Source organism: Pelmatolapia mariae, linkage group LG20 (genome assembly GCF_036321145.2).
Source record: "Pelmatolapia mariae isolate MD_Pm_ZW linkage group LG20, Pm_UMD_F_2, whole genome shotgun sequence".
Taxonomy (NCBI): domain Eukaryota; kingdom Metazoa; phylum Chordata; class Actinopteri; order Cichliformes; family Cichlidae; genus Pelmatolapia; species Pelmatolapia mariae.
The window spans coordinates 4,306,869-4,326,961 of NC_086244.1; the positions used below are offsets into that span (position 1 = coordinate 4,306,869).

Here is a 20,093-nt window from a genome sequence, read left to right on the forward strand (position 1 = left end):
ACAGAGGAGGAGACAGGATGGAGGTTTCACTCTGACGCAGTTTCTGAGAACCGAGCAGCTGACAAAGAGTAGCCGCCATGACAGAGCGCTCACTCTGATGCTGTTTCCGAGAACCTAAGAGAAACCTCGATCACTCAAATCACATTTACTCAAGACCCGCGAATATTACGAGGTCAGATTTAAATATATGGCGATATTTCCATATAAATGTCATGAGAGATAACGAAATACGAACTTTTGTTTTAGATTACGTACTTTTGTTTAACATTCAAAGGCCAAATGAGTGATGGTTTTACAAAATAATTCCAGTAAATAAATTTAAAAACCTTTCGCTCCCAGCTTCTCACATGTGAGGACGTGCTGTTCTTTTCTTTCTGAAGTTCTTCATTATAGATTAACTCAGGGTTTCCTTAAGGCTGTTGTTTGAATACTGAGCAAAACAAGCACTGTTAAGGTGTCATTTTAGGTTCTGGACAGCTGTAGTAGATGTGCAATGGTGAGCCAGGGTCGTTTTCATTACTGAATTAATAAATGAATAAAGAAAATATCACATCCAGAGTAATGGGAATTAGTTGTGTATGTGGCTCTTAATGTATTCATATTTAATTATGTTAATATGGACCAAAATTGTTGAGAAGTGTTTCCAGCACTCACTGAAGAAGGTAAAAGGGAGTCAAACCTGGTTCTTGCAAGGTGTCTGAGTGTATTTGGTGGTTTTTGCCTCTAGCGATTTTAGGGGCTGTAGCTCAGGAGGTAGCGCAGGCCATAAGGTTGGTGGTTTGAGCACTGGTATGCCAAATATCCTTGTTAGATAGAAAGCACTTAAGGACAGGAAAAGAAAAATGCTTATATGTGTGGGTGTGAATGAGGTGTTTTCAGGTAGAACAGAAAAGAGCTACACAATATTGCCTCCAATTTATGTGAGAGTGGTTATTCAACTTTTGAACTACATAAGTTAGATCTCTATCTAGTAACCTTTCCACACCTGCTCGGCAAAAAGTAGAATTAATCACGTGTCCATCACAGTTCAGTGTTTTTAAACACGTGCCTATATCTTTCAGCTTCAGACAAGGCAGTGGTTTTAAATTCCACGTCTGTCAACACTTCTCTATCAAGAAAATCTATCTCTGCACGCTGTCTGGCGAACGCACAGGTGAAACAGGTTGCCTGATTGCATACATGGGTACACAGCCTGTGCTAGATTACTCACTAGCTGTGTGCTTCAGGAAGGAAATATATTTCTGTAACACACAGACGCTTTAAAATTCAGTGAAGTAACCAGTCATAAAGTTTTTGTATTTCTTTCAAACTGTCCACATACTTCCTTGTTCTCCAGTTCAGACAGGGAGAGAGAGAGAGAGAGTGAGAGAGGCTCAATTAGCTGGTGTTAAATTATTAACTGACAGACAGAGGCAGAACTGAGACACAGAGAGGGAAAGAGAGAACTAAGAGGTAGAGGTAGCATGCGCGTGTGAGAGAGAGAGAGGCTTATTTCAATTTCAGTTTTGGCTGATCAGCCTGCAGCCAGGAGAGTAGCGTCAGTGAGGCGCACGAGCTCGGCTCAGGTGTTGGATGTTACTTGACTCGACATGGAGCTGCTGCCCTCACTGCTGTCCGGACTGAAGACAGTCGATCCCAGGACTGTGGATCAGGAGTACAGTGTGAGTGTTTGTTTTCATTCCTCAGTTTATGGAAAAGCCAGTTTGAGAGCTTTCACATCCTCGAGAATCTAGTCTAACGTCTTATTTGTCAGAAAAGTATTTATAGAAATAAAAGTGCCGTAATAACGCACTGTGAAGTTCAGATAACAATTGAGAACAGCTTGAGTAACTCTGAGGTCGTGCTTGAGGTTAGTTTTTCTCCTATACGCCACATTTATACGCAATGCACAAACTTCTGTATGTTGTGGACCTTTTGACTTCGCTGCTTTTCATCTCTGTCAATGACTTCTTTTATGTGCTGTGCTTTCCTGGAAAAACCTGCCTCTAGTTTCAACTCTGACCCATCTAATCAAATGAGCTGCAGCCAATAATCAGATAAACTCAGTCACGTGAGGCTGGTGTGTGTAAAACATGCAAAGCTAAATAGGTCGAGTCTAACATGCACACCATGTTAGGTTGTTTTCAGACTGGCGATACTCTTATTTTCATGAACCCCCATCAGCACTATACCCTGTTTTTAGTATTACGCATTAACATTAAGAGGGTCCTGAATTCTCTAAGAGCTCCAGCTTTTCCTCCACCTATTCAAAAACCTGCTCTATTAATCCTACCTGTCTTCATTCAACACAAAGGTTCCTGATTTCACTTCAGTTAAGTCTCAAAGACCTCAAACCATATTTTGACAGGTTGTACGGGTGTTCCTCAGGGGTCCAATCTCGGACCATTTCTCTTCAAAGTTTATTTTTAGAATAAACACCTGCGGTCCAGACCAGACAGAAACCAACTGTGCCATCAATTTTTTACAAACCTCACACAGGTCCAATAGTCCTCTTCATTGTCAGAAAGGTTATGACTCAGTCCGTCATACATCAAACTCCTCTGTGTCACACTTTCAATTACACGATACTCTTCAGCATGCCATTTAAAATGCAAAGGGTTAAGATTGTGAACATGCTTATCTGAACCCAAAATAAGGCCTTTTTCTATTCTGAACCGAGTAACACTGGTACCTTACCCAAACAGTGAGTGAAAACAAAAATGACGTCTCTTTTTAATTTTAGTATTTTATTAAGTGTATGTTCAGCCTCAGAGTTCAAACTCAGGCCAAGAAAATACTAAAAATAATTTCCACTGGATCACAAAAGCCACAGCAACTGTGAGCTATCGGAACATGACAAAGAGACGAGACTCACTTCTGTAGGCGTTTCCAGGTTGATGTTTTACCATGATCATACAACCAGACACACTTATGGTAACGGTACCAGCAAAGCTGTAGATGGTCCAAACTCTTCTCTCGTTTGATGTGCCAGATAGACACTGACAGAATATCCACTCATGCTCCTGAAAAAGCTGCAGGTATCACCCCAGCAGGAACTAGATTTATATGCAGATGGCCAGTTTGCATATAAATTCAATCAGTCAAATTAGGTATTTTTCAGTATCCTGGTCCTGGGTCTCTGACCCAGTATTCTGAGCTTGTTTTGGACTTATTACTTCTTTAGAATTAAGAGATTTTCATGTTCTAGTTTTGTGTTGGTTCTCATTATGTGTCTCGAGTTTAGCATTCCCCAGGGCCTTGTAGGTTTGTTATTGATGTTTCTTGTTCTTGGTTCTTGTTTTGTTTTTTATGTGAGTTCCTTTTTGTTCCCTAATCTCTCCCAGTCTCATCTCCGCCTCGTCATCAGCATCTCCTGTGGAAGTCACTCCTGTTTCTGTGTTGTTAACCTTTCTCTCTCCCCGGTCACGTCCCCATGTCTGTCTGGTCTCCCAGAGTTGTGTCTCCATCGTTGTCTGTTTTCCCTGTTTGTTCCATCAAGTTTGTATAGCCTCTTTTCCATCACTACCTACTTGGATCAACTCGCCAGGGCGAGCTGGATTGACCAGTTTTCCATTACAATCGGGTGCCGCCTAATGTTCGTGGTCATTGTCACAGGCCGAGGGTCCTGTGATGGTATGCAACACGAACGCTACAACAAAGGTGGATGTCAAGGTGTCGATATACCTGCTGGTCAGTCTTTGACTTTTTGTCAGACTCGGGGATCAAGGCGTTGTTTTTTGGGGGGTTTGTAGTAAATTCCCTCGTTTGTGGCTTTCAAAAATTTTAACTTGTCCTCCATCTGCATCTTCTGGGTCCACTTTGTGCTCTGTTCATGAATGAACCTGACCCCACTGCACAGTGTCCTTTATCCTGTTGTCTTTCCAAAGTGGCTGCTTGGATAAGAGACTCTTTAAAAACGTTGCGTAATGAAGCTTCAAAGTCACATAAAATTTATGTCCAGAAACAAATCCAGTGTAATTATAAACTTAAATATCAGGTAACTGATAATTTTCCATTTTACTGTTGAATCAAACAAGGAAGCCTGTTTTTGCTAAAACAAACTGTTGACATTGTCCAACTATCTATCATCTTATTTCTCTGTGAAATTAAAACTACATATAACATAAAACAAGAAGGAAATGCATTTTATTTGAGAGGCCTGGCTAATTTATTTTACGCCAGCAGGACGTACAATAACTCGGACTATAAATGCTTTAATGCTGTGGTCAGTCTGAAAGTCATGTATGTCGCGTGAGCACTGACCTTAAACTGCTCAAACTGTTTTACATTATTTAACATGTCAAACCCAACCGTCCCTCTGTGGTGGAACAGCAGACGAGTGTCTGAAATATCAATGCTGAGAGATTTCCACCTTTGCTTTGACTGCAGCGCAGCGCGGTATTCGCTAATTAAGATGAGATGTTCTAGACATCAAACTGATGCTGTCCTCTGCTCTCAGGCTCACTGGTCAGAGGAACATCCAAACAATCCTCCCGTATTCAGGACGGTGTTGTCCTCTAAATGTGTGTTATTTATCTTCATACATTTAAGTACACACTACAACTCTTAGTCGAAACGATGAAGCATGGTGACATCGTGTAGCTGTTGCTGCTGAGCTGCAAGGAAACTGCAGCTTTCTGCTAATTTTCTTTAATTTTGTTGAAACTGTTTTTAATGTTAGGTTAATCGGTGTGCAGCATATTTCATAATCCAATATTTAAAATGGTCACCCTGCTATTGTTTTCCTGTCTCTTTATATCAGAGTACAGTTCACACCTTTAGGGCCTTTTTTCTCTTACTTTTTAATTGGTGTGTGGCTGAGTCACATGGCCTGATCGCGCATTACATCCTATGTGATTGGATCGAGTGAATAGTGATGTGAATTTACATGGCGCTGCTAAATTAATTATTTTGGGGCACGAAACGTATTTGTGTTCAGGTTAAGAGGCCTGTCACTTTGCCGCTGCTGCTCTGCTCACATTTTTCTGAGAGAAAATTAATTTAAACTCACGGTGAGGTTAGAAATGAGCAGAAACAACCTGCGGAGTTACTAAAAGCAGAGTTTAGAGTCAACATTACACTGAAACCATTCACCACAAAACATACGCACGCAAGCTGCTGTGTTTTCTTCAGGGGCCATGACACTAACTCATGTTCATTTCCTGGACAGCTAACCTTGGACTACAATAAAAATCCATCACGCTGTGGAATTTTATTCAAACCAAACATGTGAAAATGAAAACTTAAATTAAGTAATAATTATATTAGCGACGAAGTACCAGTAATTGAATCTAAACATGGTTCAAATTTATTTGGTCTTCCTTCTATTTCAGAACTTGGTTTCATTTTTAGGTCAATATTCTTAAAATATCCAACATGAGCTAAGACTTATTTTCTGACATAAATTTAGCTTAACCCACAGGCCTAGGTTTCTGTTTTTGTAGCTTTTGTAGGTAAAGCTGGTTAAAGCTGTTATTTGTCTCAAATTTGTGTGGTTTTATTTTGGATAATGACATTTTTGTCTTTCATGTAATTAAATGACAGCAGCAGAAAACATGAAGCTACAATTTACACACGTCTATACAGACTACTACAATCTTTTTATGAAGAAAAAAACCTGTTTTTCATGTAATATAGCATTAAATGAAGTGAGCATGCTCTCAATGACAATTAAAATCATTTAAGATTAAATTAGGATATCTGCTTCACTCTAGTAACCAAGACTGCTGTGTTTGAGTGACATGTTAAATTATCATATTGCAAGGCTGAGTGATTCTTACAAAGCCATTTTCCAAGTATGTGAGCACGGCTCAAAGGGTGAATATAAGAGCAGTAATGCAGCTGAGTCTCCAAAGCATCATCCTCCGTGGCTCATTATAATCTTATGTCCAAAAAAAGAAGGGGAAAAAAACCTGACTTTTGATTCTAAGAAATGTTGATTCATTTCTTCTGATTTTTTTCACCTCAAAAAAAACTTTTCATAGAACAGTGTGTAATACTCCTCCACAGAACACCAGAAATAATCTTTACCCCAAAGAGAAAGAGAAGTGGGATGCACCGAGTGCTCCAGCGAGCATGACGACACATTCAACTAGACAAATGTGTTGGTTCTTTAATCAGAACATAGCAGTGCAAACATCATCTCTCAGACTTTAACATGATAAACACGTCTACTCCGGTCCGGGAACGGGCCTGTCTGCAGAGGGCTCAGCTGCCAGATGGAGGTGCTGTACAAAGTCTGTGCTACAACCGGTCACTCTTGCTTGTGCTGAAAACAAAGAAGCTGAAGTGAAAACGGGTGTTTTAAAAACAATGAAAAGTGTCCACTGAAGCTACTGTCCGTGCTGTTTGCACGTTCTCGGTGAACTTCTGTTGCTCTACTCCCTATTCTGGACTACGTGTTAACCAATCAGCATTCGGCAGATGCATACATCATCTGTTTCTAGCAACAGGTAGTCAAGCTCTTGAAGGACTGCACAGGAGTGCAACTCTGGTGTGTGAAACCCCCTCTCGGAACCAAAACATGTATGCAGATGGATATTTGCGGGACTATAAATTCCACTTCAGACACAGAAGCTCTGCCCACCTGTAGTTCACAACTTCTGTTGAGAGGGGCAACCAACCAGAAGAAAGCTGACTCACAGGAGTTCAAACTGCTCATTTGAGACATGTTTCCAGACTTGTGACATCTGGTTTCAAAACACTAAGAAAGGTACAGTCTCAATGTGGTTGCCATGGTGACACTGTCCATCTTTTATATACAGTCTATGTGCATAACCATGTGGCTTAAAAATATCATCACTTCAATATCTTTTTATTAAGAATGTCTCCTTGAGCTGTTCAGGAAACATCATGTTAATAAGACCTGGTTTTCCCAAACTTCCTGTGATTTGGAGCGACTCTCCCAAACACTATCATTGAAAACATCGCCAAGATTTCTCTGGAAAAAGAACTTAAAATAAATACTAAAGTCATTCAAGGAGAGAACTTGTTGTTTATTTGAAGGGAGCTAATCAGGTCGAAACGGAGAGGAAATGTCCTGAGTTTCAGTTTGGCTACGGCAGCAGCCTTTTTAGGTTTCAGCATCAAACTGAAAACAACCTGCTTCTAAAATAAAACCACCTTCACGTGACAAAAAAGCCTCGAGCTCATTTGAAATGCTGAGTAGCCTACTATTTTTCACGCATTACAAGATTTTAAATTCCTGCTCTAAAAACCTGTCGGAGCATATGAATTTAACAGAGACACACCCTTGTTTTAGCCGTGCACACAAAGGCTGCTTTGCATTTCTTGAGCTTTTTTTTTTTTTTTCTGGCTGTTTGTTTTAAGGTGAGCTGCCAGGTTGGTTTTTTTTGTTCCTGTGTGGCAGCAGAAGTTGGTTAGTCAATAATCCTGCTTCCTTATTCTGTCCCTCAGGTTAGTTTATGATTAACCCGCCACAGCAGCTTCCTTGTTGTTGTTCCTGAAATGACTCATCCAGTGAAAGTGCTGAGGGACACACCACTGTTCCTCACACTGATCTCAGGTTCAGCTTTAGATTACAGTAAGTGTGTGGTGTTTGCTTACTGGTACAGGACATGTCGATGCAAGGTTTAATAAGGCAACAAGTGAGATTTGGAACGAGTGGAACAGGGACCTGTTTGTGGTGCCTTTGCACTTCTGTTTCACTGAAGCCGAACATAACTACATGATTATTATCCCTATTAGTCAGAGATTATCGTCAAGTGTTGAAACAAGACCATAGCCTGTCACGGTTGCCGATGGCCAACCGTGGGGATGTGAGGAAAAGGAGGACCCAGGCGCGGAGCTCTGAATATAAGCAGTGCGTTTATTTACAGTGCAGTAAATAACCAGTACACAATAAATCCCCGTAGCTCCCTAGACTCCCGTGTCGTGTCTCACTCAAACGTCCGTGCTCGTGCTCTCCGCTCCCGTGTTACCGCACACCCCGTGCGTGCTGTCTTCTTCTGCTCCACGCTCTTCCTGCAAGGAAACAACAGAGGCAGCCGTCAAACACAACTCCCGCGGGCATACACGACTCGACACTAGACACACACTAACTTGGCGTGTAACTTAATGATCCCGCGCCGGTGGGAGCGCCAACACTCTCCTAAATAGCTCCCCCAACGAGCCCTGATCAGCAGCAGGTGTGTGGCAGGGACTTCAGGTGTGGCCAGTCCTCCAGCAGGGCCACACCCATCAGGCCTGCAGGAGCCTGTCATCCATCCTACAGCCACACCCGCAGATAGATAGATATGAGAAACAGATACATACATACATACATACATACATACATACATACATACACACACCCTACCTACACATACAATAAGTGGAACACAGACATGACAGCATCGTGCAGAAGACATACATATCACATAATAACAATAATGGTGCTCACGGACACCGAGCCCCGGAACCGGGTCCGTGACATAGCCTGTATATAAAAGAAGGCTGAAGCAACTGTGACGTCACTGTTTGCTGTCATGATTATTTAAAGATGGGAAGCCATAAATGATTAACATGCAGAAACACCTAAAGCAATAAATTATATAAAATATGCAAAATGACATCATGTGAAAAATAATTTTCACGATACATAAGTTATCGTTAGTCTTTCATATCGTTGTGGGGAACCTAAGACCTGTTTATGCACAGGTGTCTGAAGGTCCCACCACAGCCTTTCAATCATGTCGAGGTCTGGACGTAGAGATTTGCAGCTGACCTCAGGATCATTGTCCAAGCACAGCCCAGTAGCCCAAAGTTTTAGCAATTAGACAAATGTCCTCACTTCTATCACGGAAATTATCCGAAACAGAGAGGAGTTCAAGGTCGATGACTGCAGGGTGCCGAGAATCCTGTGGCTGCCAAACTAAACCAAATCACCCATCCACTGCTGTGGTTAACAGCTGGTCCGAGGTGTTTGTGCCGATACGCTGAGTTTGGTTTTCTCCACTTGTGGGATTTTGCATGACAGCCAGAAATCTCCACTTTGGTCTCGTCTGTCCACAGGACATTCTCCCAGAAGACTTGTGGTTTGTTGAGATGTTACTTTGCAAACCTAATCCATCATGTAGATTTCTGTAGCAAATGAGTAACTTACAACATAATCAGAAACCCCTTTTTCATCTTACGCCACAACCTTTCACATAATCTGATGTCATTGTGCGTCAGGTGGACGCAGCCCGCAATGACACGAGTGGTGGGGAAAGTTGCGGTCTAGGGTTGAGAGGTTTCTGGTTAAACTGTAAGTTTGGAACTAGATTTCCTGCAGAAGTCTAAATTAAGCTTAAACTTTACTGCCATGTTCTTTTTAGAGATAAGCGGCATCGTGCTAGCAACCCTCCTTTGTTCAGTCTTTTTCTGATTAGCGTCATCGTGTCATTAACACACCTGAATGCTCCGGACCAGCAAACTGCCAAAGCGTCTGCTTTTGCAGAGGCGCTCGCATGCTGAACCTTGCTGCTACTGAGCCTCTTATTTTCCATTGAGGCAGTGAGGCTTGATTTTTCACAGGACAGTTAAAGATGTGGTCACTTGAGGTGAAACGCCTGCAGTCAGATTGCTCCATGTCTGCTTCACAGAATTTAAATGGATTTAAATGAATGGTTGTTTGTCCCACCAGTGTAAGTTATACTAATGAAACTAATTAAAACATGTTTACAATTTAGTCCGACTGTGAAACTGACATGTACAAAAACGAGTAAGATGCCACAAAGTATCCCCAAGAAGGACTTTATTCAAATGGTAAATAAAATTCAAATGATTCAATCTGAGGCTGCTTTTCCAAACGTTTAAGATTCAAAGCGTTTATTGTCATGTGTGCAAAGAAAAAGCATTTCTCTGTATAATGAAATTCTTTCTCTGCTGTCCACACGCAGATGCCAGTTAATATGTACAATAAAAAATAAAATAAAATACAAATAGCATGAATAAATAAATGGAGACAAAAAAATTGAAGTATTAAATAGATTTATGTGCAAAAGAGCAATGAGTGTAATATGCTGGTTTGATATGTGAGATTACCTGATGTGCAAAAATTATTATTACTGTTAAAATAGGTCAGGGGAGGAAGGAGTTGCTGAGTCGAGATGTTCTGGATTTCACACTTCTAAACCTTCGTCCCGAGGGCAGAAGTGTGAACAGTCCGTGTTGGGGGTGTGTGGAGGATGGAGGCAGCTCTCCTCTGGACTCTGCGATGGTAGATGCTCTGCAGAGAGGGCAGCGAGGTCCTGGTGATCTTCTCCACAGTTGTTATCACTCTCTGCAGGCGTTTGCAGTCCATACCATGCAGTGCTGCCGTACCATGCAGTAATGCAGCTGGTCAGTGTGCTCTCCACAGTGCAGCTGCAGAACCTGCTGAGGATCTTGGCCGACCAAATTTCCTCATCCTCCTCAGGAAATACAGCTGCTGCTGAGCCTTCTTGACCAGCTGTGTGGTGTTCAGTGTCCAGGTGAGGTCCTCACTGATGTAGACGCCCAGGTATCTAAAGCTGCTCTCCACTTCGCTCTCCCGGATAAACAGCGGCTGGTGAGGCCTCCTCTTCTTCCTTGTGTCCACTATTATCTCCTTTGTCTTATCAGTGTTGAGGGTGAGGCTGTTGTCCTCACACCATGACATCAGACCGGCCACCTCTCTCCTGTAAGTCGCTTCGTCTCCTTCAGCGATGCGACCGATCACTGCACTGTGTCATCCACGAACTTCAGTATGGTGTTATCACTGTTGGAGGCGACACAGTCGTGGGTGTACAGGGTGTAGAGGATGGGACTGAGGACGCAACCCAGTGTTTGTAATAATGCTGGCTGAGGTCCTGTTGCTGATCCTGATGGACTGAGGCCTGCCAGTCAAAAAGTCCTGTAGCCAGTCACAGAGGGTGGGGTGCAGGCCGAGTGTTGCCAGCTTGTGTGGGATGACAGTACTGAAGTCGGAGCTGTAATCAACAAAAAGTACCCTGATGTATGAGTCTTTGGTCTCATCAAACATGCAACAGAAAACTGATACTGAGCAATTTAACACTTTATCAAGTCTGCTTCACTTCTTTCTTTCACCTCGTGATATTTTCCAGGTCAAAGAAAAATTATGGGAATAAGAGGAGGGAACTTTGTGGACTATTAGACTGGACTCCAGGTCAATTTACAAACCTTGTAACCATTTCAAACACTGAGAATAGTTTTCAACATTTTTTTCTAATGCTATAATATAAGTGTGTGTGTGTGTGTGTGTGTGTGTGTGTGTGTGTGTGTGCGTGCATGTAATTTATTTTGTTATTTTTTTAACAGCACCGTGTAATAAAATGTTCAGTTCATGATGTAAACACAGTCCTGACTCACTGCTGACACCTGTCTCTTATACATGAATGTGCTGCACTGCATTCATACATCACATTTACACAATTAAAACAATGCACGTGCAAATAGACCTCTAACTAAAGTTTTTAAATACATACTCTGGAGCAAAAAGGATCAAATTTGTCCCTGAAATAAACATGAATGAATTGAAAAAGTTCATTTTGTGACCTGGACTTGGTGTGCTGTACACCTGCACACACACTAACCTGTGTGTTGTTGTTGTGTCTTGTGACAGATGGTGCGTTCACGGTCTTTGGGGTATAAGAAAGAGCTGGGCTTGACCTCTGAGGCTGGAGCTCTGAAGGAAAACATCAAGAAGAACAGATATAAAGACATCCTGCCATGTATGTCCTCACTCCTCTCAGCCTTTCTCTCATTCATACATCCATCCTCTTTGCTTTGTTTCCCTCTCCCATAAGGATCAGCTTATTTTCAAGTTGCAAACAAGCTGAACGGCGAAGGAGGAAAACATTTTGTTAAGAGACACAAAGCTTTGTTTTGCATCTCTGGAAACTTTCATGAAATCTTTCATTTGCCGTACGTTTTTCTCTGGTTGTTGTGGGTCCCTGTGGCTGTTCTGTAGCTCGACTGCTTGTATAGATACACAGGTGAACAGGGATCCTAACAAAGTGCTTTACAAAATCAGCTTGGGCTCAGCAGAGACTGGTCGAATATTTATGAAGAGTAGTTATAGTGAAACCTGCTTTAATGGTCTCAAATACCTGTCCTTTAAGTAAGTGTGTGTGTGTGTGTGTGTGTGTGTGTGTGTGTGTGTGTGTGTGTGTGTGTGTGTGTGTAGATGACCAGTCTCGGGTGGAGCTCTCTCTGCCGACCACAGACTCCAACTCTGATTACATCAACGCCAGCTTCATCAAGGTAAACGCTGTCTGCCTTCACACAAATCATTCAAAGCTGTTCCTCTAAATGTGAAAACATCACCTGGTTCACACGTGCAGCTCGGTTTGAGGCACCTTACATGTTTCTGTATTCTATTAGGCATGTTCTTTAGCTCATTTTAACTCCACACCTGTCAAACAATCAGATTTATGTCACCCTGCGTTCAGTTTGCTGTGTTTAACGATTCGTGTTTGGCTGTGTCTGCTGGGGTTGTAATGCTGCTGTTTGTCCTGCAGGGGGCGTCAGGAGACTGCAAATACATTGCCTGTCAAGGGCCCCTCAGCTCCACTGTGACTGATTTCTGGAGGATGATCTGGCAGTACAACGTCAAGGTCAAACGCACAACGCAGACCATTAGCATTCAGTTAATATCCACGAATTAGTCTGAGCTACAAATGGTGTTTATAAGCTTTAGTTTAATCATTAAAGCGGGCTCTTCTTTTTCTTGTCATTCTTCCTAAAACTTCGGCTTCAGGTTTCGGTATGATGTCACAAAGAGCAGGTCTTATACTGTTCAGCCCTGCTGCTTACGGGGGGCAGCCAATCAGAGCAAAAGCTGGCTTTTAAGCTGCTCCAAGATGCATGATGAGACAAACAAGGCTTGTACTGAAATGTAAATCAACCAAAGCCACTCTGGCAGAAACAGTAGATTTTTTAAAATTTTTTTCTTTTTTTTAGGGCTTCCACTCTGTTGCATTTAAAGGGAAATTTTTTTAAGTGTTTTATGTGCTCAGATTTTTGGATTCCAAACAGATGAAGCATGATGTTTTGGCTCACGCTAAACTTCACATTAGTAAGCAGCGCTGTAACAGTCTGCCGGTTCTTTCAGCATCCCAAATGTGTCGTGATGTGATTGGCTGCTTCTAATCCAACCAGACGGTGCAATAAAATGCTGCCTACACATGAATGCACGACTAGTAACCAGTTAAACTCTCCGTCTTATTTAATGTTCTTCTGATGGCTGCTGATGGTGGCTGAATATTTGACTGCAAGCATCCAAAATATGGATCCAGAAAGGCCCAAAGAAATGTATTTCTGATGATAACAAATACAGTGACTGAAAGTAGGGACTGCTAGTTTAAACTAAGGATTGTCTGGACCATGTGAACTGTGTGTAGAAGTCTAGACTTGAAAATGGGAAATCAGAAGCTGTCTTCGTTGTTCACACCCTGAAGGTAGCCTGGATTTCCAGGTTTAGCACACAAAGAATAAATTTACACCATTTTATTTGCATGCCTCCACATTTCTAAGTAAATAATTAATGTAGCTGCATTTCTTTTTTTTTTTTGTTGTCCTGTTCTCCAGATTTCAGCAAATATGATGAACTTGAGATTTGCAGTGTCCTGAAATTTGCCACCTGAACTCAGCCCACGATTACAGCCTTCCCTGTTTTTCACAGGCGCTGAATAAAAGCCAGATTTTAGAAATGTGTCCCAAAATGTGTAGCAGGGGAACATAGCACGCGCGCGCGCGCGCGCGCACACACACACACACACACACACACACACACACAGCTGTGCTCTTTTCGGCTTCTGAGGTCGTTCATGCCAGACTCAGAGGCACTGTTAAGCTGAAGTCGGTGCATCACTGAGGCACAGGGCCTTTTTTGTTCATCAGATCAGCAGCTTCTCCTCAGGAGGCTCTGACTAACATCTGACTCTGTGTTTCAGGTGATAGTCATGGCCTGCAGAGAGATAGAGATGGGAAAGGTAAACTCCTTTTTGCCCTTTGATCTCTTTGTTGGCTCAGACCTTTGACTTCAGATTTTAAAAACTCTTCTCTTTTACTTTATTTTCTTTAACCTCTCAAACCTCAAAGCTTTTTCAAGTTTACTCAAATAGAGTAAATATGCAAATCTATAACTACCCAAATATCATTGCATTAGTGACTGAAGTATGGCATAGTCTTACCTGAATAATGAAAGGGAATCTCATGCTTCATATGCATGTATTTCATCACTGATTGTACATGTGGAACAGCTGTGTGCGACCAGAAATAATAAAAACAGAATTAAAGGTTCCTGTTCTTAACTAACAAGTCTGTATTTTCCTTTGCAGAGAAAGTGTGAGTGTTACTGGGCTGCAGCTCACCAGTCGGCTTCATTTGGACCGTTTACTGTCAGCAACGTAAGAACAAACAGGCTGCTAATAAATCTGATTAACACAGAACATACAGCACAGGTCACCTGCTCATTAACGATGTTAACTGTTCAGACTGTATTTAGAGTCCTTTTATTTAATACAAATCCAGAATAATCTGGAGTGATTCTGACGTGTTGTTCCTGTGTGTCTCCAGCAGGAGGAGACACATCCCAATGAAGATATAGTGGTGAGAAACCTGACCATCACGTTCCAGCAGGTAGGAAGTTTTCACATGAGTGAGTGGTTTCAAAAAGCTACGCTGGGACGAGTTAACAAGAAGTTTGGACTTTAAAAAGCAGAATGCTTTTATTGGCTATAGTTCAAAGACAACATTTTTCATCACGCCTTCTTTTGTGTGTTTGGAAACTGTGTTCTTTAAAATCCAAACTTTTCCTTCAACTGCTCAGCAGCTGTTTGGTCTCCTTTCTGTTTCATAATTTGTGCTTTCAATGGGCGGAATATCTGGAAAAGCCACTTAAGCTCCCAAATTTTTCAATACAGAGCCATCCTGTTGGAATAAACCAGTTTAGACAAACAGCCTCCAGAGGACAGTGACAGCGATTTCTAGGAGACGTTTTCCTTTTGACGAGATGTTTCTGCTTTAGTCTTAATTTAGGAGGCAGCAGTGTTTCTAGTTTATGGGTTAATGCACGTTTGAGTTTTATTTGTGGATACAGTCATGTGCTATCTTCAGTGAGGATACAGCTCCTGATTCCCTGCAGTGATTTATTATTGTTATTTATTATTATTATTATTATTATTATTCACTACAGAATCAAGTCTATTTCTAATGCACAGCCTGAAGATCACAGCTGTCCGTAGAGTCACACACAGTGATTCCTCCAGAAGTTCTTTAAATGATATTGTGGAATGTAGACGATGAAATCCTCAAAACTCTTTCTTCTTCTTTTTTTTCAAATTTAGTTTTACAAACATTTTCCAGGATTTTCTGAGCCATCAAAACCTTTTTTGAAAGCACTGCTGGCATCACATCCAACAATGATTTCAATTTCAGTTTTTTTTCAGTTTGTACCATTTTCAGTTAAACGGAGAATGATTTCATTTTTGCTGCATTTTGTTTTTAATTCTTTGGAAATGGACCTTTTGAATAATTTAAAGCATCATTTTGAACGCTAATATCAATGACTTGACATTTTCAGTTTTAAAATAATTTGTTTTCTCCTCCTCCTCCTCCTCCTCCTCCAGGCCAGCCGGTCAGTGATTCAGTATCAGTTCCTTTCGTGGCCGGATCATGATGTTCCCTACGAGACTGCTGGAGTCCTGGACATGCTGGAGAGAGCCAGGAGCAGCCGTGGAGCCAACGTCTCACCTCTGCTGATACATTGCAGGTACACACACACACACACACACACACACACACACACACACACACACACACACACACACACACACACACACACACACACACACACATGTCTGGTTTGCTATCCTCGTGGGGACATCCCATTGACATAATGCTTTCCCTAGCCCCTTACCCTAACCCTAACCATTAAAAATGAATGCCTAACCCTGACCCTTACCCTAAACCTAACCATAACCTAATTGTAACCCTGACAGTAAAACCGCATTTTGAGTGTGAAAATTGCTTTCAACCCCGAGGGGACCTGGATTTTGGTCCCCACGGTGCAGAAAGTCCCCACCAGGATAGTAAAAGTCAGATTTTGGTCCCCACCAGGATAGTACGAACCCGTACACACACACACACACACACACACACACACACACACACACACACACACACACACACACACAAACGGCTGGTAATGCCTCATCATTACTGCAGCTTGTTTGTGAAAGCGGTGCAGATCGCAGGTCAGATGGTCATTAACATTCAGCAGGATAGATCACACATATGGCAGCTTATCTCACACACACACACACACACACGTGCACAAACAGACATGCACTCACACACACACGTGCAAACACATGCCCACACATTGAAAGCAGGAGGCTGTGAATATGCAGCAGGTAACACCTGCTAACGATGGCACAGTTAACACGCATGCTGCATCTGTTGCTCTGTGTGTGTGTGTGTGTGTGTGTGTGTGTGTGTGTGTGTGTGTGTGTGTGTGTGTGTGTGTGTGTGTGTGTGTGTGTGTGTGTGTGTGTGTGTGTTACAGCGCAGGCTGTGGGAGGACAGGAGTCATCTGTGCACTAGACTACATCCATGACCTGCTGGTTACCAAGGTAACACATGATAACACATCACATGGCCTCAGTACTGGTTCGCTGTGTGGCTGCTGAACGTCTGAATCTGACGTGTCCTGAATCTTTCTGTTCTCTTTTGTCATGTTTTCACTTTTTTAAATACACATTCCCCCCTTTTTAAAGATTTTAAATGGTTTTCTTTTAGTAACCTAAGAGTTTGGTCTGTAATAAATGGAGTTTGATCAGAAGATACAAACTTCTCAGATTGAGAAGCCTGAGTTGAGCTAATATCAGTGTGTTTAAAAGCTTCCTAATGTGACGAGTAAACCTTTTAATGAAATCAGAAGATGAGGCCGGATAAATGCACGTGGTCTGTTTTCCAGTAGATCAGGCATGTCAGATGTAACGTGTGAATGTGGCAGCCTTTCTGTGTGTGGATCATTCAGACTCTGTGTTTTGGGGCGGCTCTTCAGTGTTTGTGTTTGCTCGCTCTGCAGAAGATCACGCCAGAGTTCAGCATCCTGAACATCGTCCTGGAGCTCAGGAGGCAGAGACCCTCAACAGTGCAAACTAAAGTAAGTGCTTCATCGAGCAAGTGTGAGAGTTTAGGAGTTATTTAACCCCCAGGAACAGGACTTAAAGAACATCCTTCCTGTTAAAAAGCAGCTGGAGTCAATTTCACATTATAATGGTATTCGGTTAAAATGTTGTGACATCACTTTATCTCAGAACTCAGCAGCAGCCATGACACAAGGCATCTTTCTCTCTGTAACTCTTAAACTTTAACTTTTTAAACTAAAAATTGTAATTTTTAAAAAAAAAAATTTATTTATTCTTTTTTTTAGTTCATGAATTTGTCTGCTCGGGTTCTCTCCGGGTACTCCGGCTTCCCCCCACAGTCCAAAGACAGGTGCTTAGTAGGGTTGGGTTAATTGGTGATTCTAAATTGTGGATAGGTGTGAATGTTTCTAGTGTCCTTGTGTTAGCCCTGTGTCAGAGTGGCGACCTGTCCAGGCTTTACCTTGCCTTCCGCCCGATGGTAGCTGGGATAGGAATGGATGGATGGATGTACATTGATCAGGCATAGCATCATGACCGGCTGACGAGTATTGTGTTGGTTCTCCTTTTGCTGCCATAATGGCCCTCACCCACTGAAGCATAGACTCCACTGGAGTCCTGAAGGTTTGCTGTGGTGTCCACACAAAGATGTTAGCAACACATCCTTTAAGTCCTGTACGCTGAGATGTGGATCTTTGTCCAGCACATCATACAGATGCTTGATTGGATTTGGTCTGTGGAATTTGGAGACAAGTCACCATAACAAACTTGTAGCTGTGCTCCTCAAACCATTCCTCAACTATTTTTACCCTTCACCTGTAAAAGGCTGATGGGGTATTGTCAGCGGCATGCAGCAAGGACATCTTAGTTTGTGAGCGTCAAGGTCGGGTTCAGGTTCTCTGAAAACCTTGTGAATGCAACAACTTGAAAACAAGGCAATGGAGGTTTTTGAAATTGATACCATAATTGTATCTGCTAACAGGCTGAGGGGCAGCACTGCGACAGGGCGCATTGTCCTGCTGAAAGAGGCCACAGCCATCAGCGAGCACAGTTTCTGCAACAGTGCTTGGGTAGTTGGTATGTGTCAAAGTAACATCCACGTGGATGGCAGGACCCAAGGTTTCCCAGCAGAACACCGTCCAAACCAACACACTGCTTCCGCCAGCTGGCTGCCTCCCAGGTAAGCGATGTAGGCAGCCAGCCATCCACCATGATGTGAAAACATATTCATCAGACCGGGCCGCCTTCTCCCATTGCTCCATGGTCTACTTCTGATGGTCATGTTCCCACGGGCACCCTGACGGGTCTCTAGCTATACAGAACCAGCATTAGCTTCTTTAGGAGTCTGAGCTACAGTAGCTCATCTGTCAGATCAAACCACGCAGGCCAGCCTTTGTTACCCATGTGCATCAGTGACCCTTGGCCGTCCACGACCCTGTCACCGGTTCAACACTGTTCCTTCGTTGGACCACTTTGGATTGACCACTGCAGACCGGGAACACCCCACGAGAGCTGCATTTTTGGAGATGTTCTGATCCATTCGTCTAACCATCGCACCATCTTACACTGGCCCATCTTTCCTCCTTCTAACATGTCAGCTTTGAGGACAAAATGTTAGGTTGATCCCACCCAGTAACAGGTGCCATGATGAAGAGATAATCAGTGTTATTCACTTCACCTGTCAGCGGTCAAAATGTTGCGTCTGGTTGGTGTATATTTATGGAGAAAGTTTGCCTCTTTTCCTCGTACTTTAGATTTCTGTAATGGAAACATTTTATTCCCTACTTTGTGACTTTTAGCTCAAAATGTATTGTGTTGCACAGTATTGCACAGTGTCAGAATAACAGTGGCTTTATTTCTGCATTCATGGCTGGTCTTGTTTTCCGACCCCAGCGCAGTCAGCTTCCATCAGTCTTCCACGCTGAGAGGAAACTTTTCTTCCTTTGTTCTTCGCAGGATCAGTTCCAGTTCATCTACACAGCTGCCATCTCTATGTTTGAACAATTCTTGCAGACATCTGAGGAGCAGGTCTACAGCAACCTACAGGTAAAACCCGAATATCTATTTGTATTACAGTAACAACAAAATGAGTATGCTGGAGTCAGAGGAAGTAGACGGAGAGCAGCTGCAGAAAGAGGAAACGTTCTTTAACTCCGAGTTCCTCTTTGTAAATCCTCTGCTGCACGCAGTTTGACAGCAGAGTGCTCGGAGCACAAAGAGGCGGAAGGTAGGTCCACTCCAACATACATGGCTTATTTCTGTTGTGCTTTTCTTCTATGCTACATCAGTTTTGCAGAGTTCTCTGTGGTGATCTGAGTTTAACCTTGTTGTTTATGTCACTGCTTCAGTGGTATCTTAAGTCTCTGCTTTCACCTCGCGAGCTGAGAGCCATGGCTCGCTTTTCTATTGCTGAACAAAAAAGGGAATTGGTGATATTTAGAAACACTGACACGTTCCTTCTTTTATTTTATCTTGGACTTGATTTTAAACTGAGAGCCGTGTTTTAAGTTAGAATTGTACTTTATTTGTGCAAGAATGGTTTTTAATGTATTTGCCTTTAAGCTTGTGCTCACTGACATAATAAAAATGAGTACAAATCCAGGCTGTATTCAGGTTCTTGGAACAAAAATCCAGCAGTGGGTCACACAATAGAGAGAAACTCTGATAGGAAGTAACACACGGATGATTCTGTTTATAGTAGCATAAATACAATTGGTAATTTTATTAAATGTAAATGTAGTTTCAAATTTTCTCAAATACCATTTATTTATTTATTTATTTATTTATTTATTTATTTATACATTTAAGGCTGATGGGGTGATTTCCAGTGGATCATATTGGCATTATTAACGTAAATATTTTTCTTTATCTGGTACTACAGCTTCATTCTCAAAGCTCTTCTGGGCATCAAACTTTTGTCAACATTGCCACAAAATAGCATTTTTGATCTTTATTCTTTTATTTCACCACGAATTCTGCTTCAGCTACAAATGTGCG

General features: G+C 42.2%; 1 protein-coding gene across 1 annotated transcript in view; it reads left to right on the top strand.

The window, feature by feature from the left end:
* Positions 1–1,583: 1,583 nt before the first annotated feature.
* Positions 1,584–20,093, top strand: part of ptpn18 (protein tyrosine phosphatase non-receptor type 18) — a 31,082-nt gene continuing 12,572 nt past the window's right edge. Inside the window, exons 1-11 of the mRNA XM_063464573.1 lie at positions 1,584–1,661; positions 11,564–11,672; positions 12,128–12,204; positions 12,462–12,557; positions 13,896–13,934; positions 14,283–14,351; positions 14,521–14,583; positions 15,573–15,715; positions 16,511–16,577; positions 17,036–17,113; positions 19,053–19,142. Coding sequence (XP_063320643.1) covers positions 1,590–1,661; positions 11,564–11,672; positions 12,128–12,204; positions 12,462–12,557; positions 13,896–13,934; positions 14,283–14,351; positions 14,521–14,583; positions 15,573–15,715; positions 16,511–16,577; positions 17,036–17,113; positions 19,053–19,142 — 903 coding nt within the window. The 5' untranslated portion in view covers positions 1,584–1,589. The remainder of the gene's footprint in view (positions 1,662–11,563; positions 11,673–12,127; positions 12,205–12,461; positions 12,558–13,895; positions 13,935–14,282; positions 14,352–14,520; positions 14,584–15,572; positions 15,716–16,510; positions 16,578–17,035; positions 17,114–19,052; positions 19,143–20,093) is intronic.